The sequence below is a fragment of the Alligator sinensis genome, unplaced genomic scaffold (assembly GCF_000455745.1).
Source record: "Alligator sinensis unplaced genomic scaffold, ASM45574v1 scaffold1192_2, whole genome shotgun sequence".
NCBI classification, from domain to species: domain Eukaryota; kingdom Metazoa; phylum Chordata; order Crocodylia; family Alligatoridae; genus Alligator; species Alligator sinensis.
In genome coordinates this window covers 736,120-743,554 of record NW_005842312.1, presented here as the reverse complement: position 1 = coordinate 743,554, position 7,435 = coordinate 736,120, and the positions used below count along the sequence as shown (strand labels likewise).

Below are 7,435 nucleotides of genomic sequence, written 5' to 3'. Positions count from 1 at the left end.
AGGAATGCCAACAGAGGACATCTACCTCACCTCAAAAGTGCTGCTTCCAAAGGAGATGCTTTAATGACTCGGGTTTTGCAAAGAAGGTGCCGACTCACATGGTTATAATACTGCTAGATCCTCTCAAACCAATGGGATCTTTACGAAGGGAGTGCATGTGGGATAATGATCTTGCTATAGATCTTCCTGCTTTGATGGCATGGGATGTGGGCAAAGAAGTGGAAAGGAAGCTGGAATCCACAAACATGAGGTTGAGATAGAAACTTTGGCCAAAAAGGCGGCAGCTGAAGATCAGACAGGGAAAAGAAAAAAAAAATTATATCTATCTATCTATATATCAGGGCAGCAAACAACTTTAGGGATTTGCTTACATTTTGGAGACAATCTCTTCCCCACAATGTGCAGCAACTTAAAAACAAAAATTATGAATTCAGTGATATTCCTGATGAAAGAAGTCACTGAAAACACAGGAACACCTTTTTTTAAAAATCATGTGTATATAGGGAGGAAATGGCATGCATTTGCAAATCTAAGACAAATATCTTATTTAATCAACCCCCAAAGATTTATTTTTAAATGACTTCCCCTGCTCCTGGAAACTATACCTGAAAAAGATTTTTATTTGGTTTGAAAAAGCCAGAAGGAGGGTATATGTGGGCACATAAAATTAGGGCTCTAATGGAAAAAGCTAGTCATAGCATTAACAATTGAGAGACTACCACCCTACAGAAATTAATTAATTAGTTTCCTTTGCTTTTAAGCAAACTGGCAACGTGGTTGTTTCCTTTATTGTTGGTAGTCTGTGTACTGCAAATGTTGGACTGCCCTTCTATTACAACTCATTTTCTTTGTATACATTTTTCCCCTTTTATTTTAAAACGAGTGTAGGGAGAAATATCCTGAAGCTATGTTTTAAAAGGTCAGTTTAAAAAGTACAAAAACAGAAAGTACGTGCAAATAGAGAATTTGCTGAACAGTAACTCTGAACAGCTTAATTTTCTTACTTCGTGTTCCTTTAACTCTTAAAACATGTTCTTTGTAAGTCAAAGAGGCCGTTTATTGTATGCTGTCCTTCACCTCCAGCATTCTTGGAGAAGCTGGTAGTACATAAGATGTCTGACAGGTGCAATAATCTGGAAAATACGACTTCATGCCTTTTTCTCAATAGCCTGAGGGAAGACGTTTAAATGCAACCACAAAATATCCCCTGCAAGTTAGATTAATGGCATTCCCAATTCCATAGGGAACCACACACCAAATAGACAACATAATGCAACAATAAAAAAAATGGAATCGCTATGTAACTTTGTATGTAGATAACTTCCAGACAATGATTTCTTTTTCTTATTACTAACTGTCGGATGGGTATGAGCCAGCAGATGATAGGAGTAAGGAAAGACAATATAAGTTTAACAGAACGGTGCTTACTAGTATGTAAGTTTGTAGTGCAAGAATACAACTGATTTGTCAGATTATAAAGTCTCCGTTCAACTTCACTCAAAACTAGCTTGGGGTAGTCTAGGAACACAACTTGGCTCTAACACACAAAGCGAATACAAAGAACCGGAGAGCCCGTGGGTAGAATTCAAGAAAAGAAAAGGAGCCTGTTTTAAAAGAGTGGGCTTTGTGAAAAACTCTATCCCTATTGAAGTGTTAAATCAAGCAAGGAATTCACAGCTTGCCAGTTTCAAAGCCTGTACTGTCAAAATCAGAGTCACTGCAGTGCAGACTGCCAGAAAAAAAGTAGCTATAGAATACAGAACCTATAGGCTCTTGAACTCTGTAGTTGGTTCCTGGAAAAAAAATAAAAGTATAGTATTTTGCATACGACCTCTATTTTCTTTTGGTAATATGGCTAACTAGTGATGACACGCACAAATATACTGCGACACAAAGACTTTGGATCCTTCACTGGTCAAATGCATCCTGCTTCTTCAGCTGTGACCTTCTTTATTCTAGCTTTCTTTGACTATCCAACATGCTTTGCTCTTCTGACACTTCACCTCTTACCACCTTGAGTTTTTTTCTCTTGTTCTGGATAAAATTCAAGCTGCTACATCTTAGCCGTTCCTCCCTGCCTCCCAGACCATAAAGTCTACAAAGTGCTCTCTATTGAGGTCAGTGAAAGTACATAGTCTTTGTGAGGAGAGGGGGTGTTAGGTACTAGAGAAACTTTCAAATAGAATGGGATTAATTTCAGCTCACTTGGTCCATCCTGAGCGCTAAACAAAGCAGGGGTCTTGTGGAAAAAATTGTATGTGAATTCAAAATTAAACTCGCAATGCATTCAGGGAAGGGGGCAGAATTTAAGTTACATGGCATTTCTGAACTCTGGGGTGCCTCTGTAACAAATAACATTCTTAAATATATTTTCTGGATGTAATTATAATAACAAACAATGAAATAATGGTGGCCATCTGTGATGGAAATAAATTGGTCTATCTGCTCTCATCTAGGCACTAACCCTTTTTCCACATGCGCCATGCAAGCTCCCTTCTCCATTCCTCTTATTATTGCATTTGTCTTTCTTGCCCACTTCTGACTTAATGGGTAGGTATTTGTTAGCTGCTCAACACAAATCACCCAACATATGGTACTGCTTACCATCATATAAATAATTAATGACAAGATATTGAACTTGGACCTCATGAACATCTCTAAGCTACTGGGCCATACCAAGCCTCACAAATTATGGATTACAAAGAGAAATGTGTTGAAGTGGAGACAGGCAAGGCAGAGAATGAGATCACTGATATTTTCCTCATCTATATTTGCTCATGGATCAATGCAGCTACAAAGATTTTTCTGCAGGGAATGAAAGACATAAGATAACATCATTATAGAGTTCAGTTTAATGAACTTCTAGCATTAAATTGGATTTTGCTTGAAAACAGTAATCAGGAAAATCAATAGCACTATCTGATTAAATCAAGAGGTACTGCTCCACAGCATCTTTAAAGATCTCACTACTGCCTATTTACAGCATTTAGCTGAAGTTTCTTCTTCTTTTTGAGCTGTTTTTGTCTGAAAAACTCTGACAGAACTGAAGCACATATTTTAGTTGTTGTTTTTTAATTTGGCCAGGAAGCAGTGTTCTCTCTGAAGACACAGGTATGTTGCTTTGTGAATGACTAAAAAAAAAAAAAATTACAGTTAAACAGTACCTTTTATTCAAGGCTTTTGAGGAACTTTACATATAGATAGCACTTTGTTAAATTAGCCATAAAACTTCTGACAAGCAAGTATCATTTCTCCCACTTTATGGCTATAGGAAAACTGGGGCACATAGAAGATAAAGGCCTGGTTCTGCTTTTATTTGTACCACAGCAAAGCTTTCATTGAACCGAATAAAATTAAACTCCACCCCCCCAGGACACACTGGAAGTGACGGGAGAATCCCAACCTATGCATCTCAACAAGGTGTGAAGATGCCAGCTCCACTTGAGGTCAGCAGTCCTAACTGTACCACAAGTCCTGTGGCTACACATCTGATGTTCTGGTAAGGAAGGCCAAATCACACTTCTATCAGGAGAACAAGCAGCAACTGGGGCATGGAGGGAATAAACAACTTGACCGTGTCACAAAAGAGCTTGTGACTGAGCCAAGAACTGAATCCAGATCTCCAAAGGACCAGGCAACCATTGCCTTAATCACAAGGCCATTCTTTAAGACCTACCAAGAACTGACACAAGGAAAATGCTCTGCTGTTGTGCAAGTGTTCCACACTTCTAAGGATGAACACGCAGCAGTGGGCATTGGCCCGGTTCTTCAGCAGCTCTGCAGTATTCATGGGCTACTCTCATAAATAAGGCCAACTTTTTTACCCTGCCTGTATATTACATTCCTTTGCCTACAAGAAGACTTGCATGTCACACTCATTGAAAGGGTACAGTTAAGCTTATGCATTTAAGGGCTCCAGATATTCTCTACTCTAAGGAGTTCAACAGCAGAAATTTTAATTTACAGAAGCAAAAGTCACTACCTGTTTTATTACATGTTCCTTAAAATTGCCATTCTCTCTCTCTCATTGTCCCAAGAGGCTAATTCCAGTGAGAGCTACATTAAGCATTTTTTGCTCTTCCCAGTGCAAGTCACATGAGAAAAGATATTTTCTTTGCATTGTTTCCTTAGAACAGATTGTAAGTTTGCCTGTAAACTTTATTTCTGCAATAAATTGCCTCAATAAAATATAACAATATACTTTATTTCTTTTACACAGATTTCACAGAGACCGAAGTATCTTTAATATCTCCAAGGACAGAAACCTGCAAAAGCTCCCCTACTGATTTCTTTGGCTCTCATCCCCCTAACTCTTTTCTCAAGGACTCAAGTCCAGCTCTGCTTGTGAAAGAAAAAGATACTTCCTGTACAGTGCTAAATGAAAAGTATCAAGGGGATGATGTGTGCGGGGGAGGAAGGGAGCAAGACGGGAAAGAGGAGGTCATGGAAATTGTACAGTTGGGATAGCCAAAGAAAAATAAAGCAAATGGCTGTTCCATATTACACACTAAATCACAGTTTACTCCAGGATTGAACAATGTAGTTCTTAGTTTCTTAAGTGCTGCATCTCTCCAGGTACGTAGGATTTTAGTAAAGTAACTTTTAAAAAGCCTAGAATTTTGAAACATTAAAGCATTAATATTTCAAGTTTGAGCACTGATTAATTTAGGACACTGAAATGTTTGTTTTTCAAAAGAAAATGTAAGTCAATGCATAACCTACACAAACTAGGGAGCATTTGATGAGAAGTTGGTAAAGGGATTGTTTTTATAGAAGAGAAATTTAGAGAGAAAATGTAAGCAGTGTTCCACTGTTAAAGAAACAGGTGGAGATTTCCATCACCAGTATACATAGAGCCTCAATGTCTCTCCGAGTTGTTTTAACTAATCATTTTCTCCTTTATGGAGATGGTCCTCTCAAAACACTCATATTTATTCTCTCCCCCTAGGTGTAGAAAAATCTCAAGTATTTTCTGTGGTTTAGTTCAAATCGAAAGGCAAGTGTACTAAACTCTTGCTTGAAATTTGTCAATTTGTCCAGATCACCGTGTTCATTACTCCTGTGCATCAATGCAGTCACATCCTAAATGCTGAACTAGGGACATATTAAGCATTACAATCTGAAATGCAAAATATATAACACAATCAAGGCCTGAACTTACGTAGCTCTTGTCTGTGCCTCTCTGTCTGTGCAAAATACTGGCGGAGCTCCTCTGTGATCTCCATGTTGCTCAAGTCATACTCTATTTCGCCTTCAGACACAGATTCCTTCTCCATTTCAGAATTGCAGTCCACATCCTCCCTCACTCTAGAACCACACGGGGCCCTTGAGTATTGCTGAGGCTGGGGAAGGTACTGGGTTCTGCCATTTCGATTGTTACCAGAAGAATAGTCACGAGCAGGTGATGGGTCACTTCCATCCCAATCAGAGTATCGATTACTTGGAAAGATTGCAGGAGGATAGCAGGAGAGATGATAGGACTCCATAGCTTTCCTGAAGGCATTTTTATGCTTGTACATCCAGCCCATGGCTAGGTTGTAGTGCTGCCAGTACCTTCCATATACTTGATGACAATACCATGGTTCAGAGTCTCCTTGTGACAATTCCTCCTAAAAAAGGAGAAGCAGAAGAGTCAGGGGCAACACTGTAAAGACAGTTCCTAGATCGCTAAATCTTAAGTGTTTGACTTTCTATACCAACAAAATACGTATAATTTAGAGGAAAATGACAAATGATAAAGGATGAACACATCAAAAATACAAAAATTGATCATGTTGTTTATCCCACTCACCACAATCACTAACAAAGAAAATAATAAAGTGACCGTGTCAGAGTATTACCCCAAATGCTCTGCTAAAATGGCAGAAGCCATTTTTCTGTGATGAAGTGCTATGTAGACATAAAAGTACAGCTGGGATGTCAAACTTATCTGATCAGAGCAGGTGCTGCACCACACCAGTGTCCACCCCAGCCACATGGGACACACACTCTAAGAACCACACCACATATGGCGCCCATTCCAGTTGGTCCAGGATTTGCGCTGCACATGGCGCTTGCAGGTGCTATGTGCAGCATGGGTCCTGGACTAGGTGGAGCAAACATTGCGTGAGGTAGTCTTGGAGCTGCTGTGGGAGGGTGGAGGGCATATGCAGAATGTATCCTGAAGCAGGTGCCATGTGTGGCACAGCCCAGGTGGGACAGGCACCACGTGATGTGGTGCTCACTTTGACCGGTTTGGGACCAACACTGTATACCACCATCTAGATCACGTCATGCATAGCGCCTGTTCCAGCTATTCTGGGATCTGTGCCATAGGTACCCACACGTGGCACAGTCCCAGAGTGACTCGAGTGGATGTCTCACACAGCAGCTGTCCTGGGTGCTGCCAGCAGGGCTGGTCCAGTGTGCATTGTGCCCCGCATGGATCTCCTCAGACCCAGGGGTAGCACCAGGGATCAGATGTTAGGGTTCCACAGGTTGGATCCAGCCCACAGGCAATATGTTTGACACCCCTAGTTTATGCAAACAAATCTCTTCATATACACATGCAGGAGATGAATAGTGAGCAGAAATCATTTTAATAGGTGCTTCTCTTCTACTAAATGGGCTGAACATGAGTAGAGCTGGAGTGGAGGCTAAGATAACAGAAACGGATAGTCTTGGGTTGGTGTTACCTACTGGCCTATTTCAGAGGAGAAACAGGCACTTCCTTTTTAGGATACTGAGTTCACAGTAGTGACACTGAGTTTAAGGATAATTTGAAAACAGTTTATTTGGTTGGGTACTCATGCATCCTGACAGCATGTCTGTCTTAAACTGACAAGATCCAAGAAACTTAGCGTGACAGCTGGTGCTTTCTCCTTAACACGTCACCTTAGTTTAGATAGTGTATGCATTAAGAAGTCAATTTTACATAATTATATCCATTTTCTTATGCACAAGCCCATTGTTACTGAATTCAGGTTAACAGCACCTTTATCTGAAGTCTTTTTTTCTGCAAAACCAGCCCCCATCAAAGAAGGTGTTACAAATATTGACTGTTTGAAGGTAATCAGTGTATTTCAGAAAAAATATCTAAAGCTAATCATCTTCAATGTTTTTCACTTGTTTTGCTTAAAAATTCTGAATCTGTACAAATTAATGAATCTATACAAATGATTTTAAAAAGTTACTAAATAAAAGATTTGACTTTTCAGATAAGATATGATGGCTAGACAGACACGCCTCATCTACTAGCATTGCATTGAGAAGGCTCCACTGATATACCATGGTTTATTTCCAATTTAAGCATATGTGAGAGAATGATCTTGCCCTTTATACAGAACTTTATTCATAATTATATTCTAAGACATATAATAGTGTTCTTACTTCATTATAGTTAAGTAAGATATGTGGGGAGCCAGAGGAAAAGCAAGGGCAACACTGGACCCCTGCT

The 7,435-nt window shown here is 39.7% G+C and overlaps 1 protein-coding gene across 2 annotated transcripts in view; it reads right to left on the bottom strand.

Annotated features, from left to right (window-relative positions):
• Window positions 1-7,435, bottom strand: part of GEMIN8 (gem nuclear organelle associated protein 8) — a 34,921-nt gene that overhangs the window by 23,617 nt on the left and 3,869 nt on the right. For both annotated transcript variants that reach the window (XM_006028411.3, XM_006028410.3), the window contains exon 3: window positions 5,162-5,609. In XM_006028411.3, coding sequence (XP_006028473.1) covers window positions 5,162-5,609 — 448 coding nt within the window. The remainder of the gene's footprint in view (window positions 1-5,161; window positions 5,610-7,435) is intronic.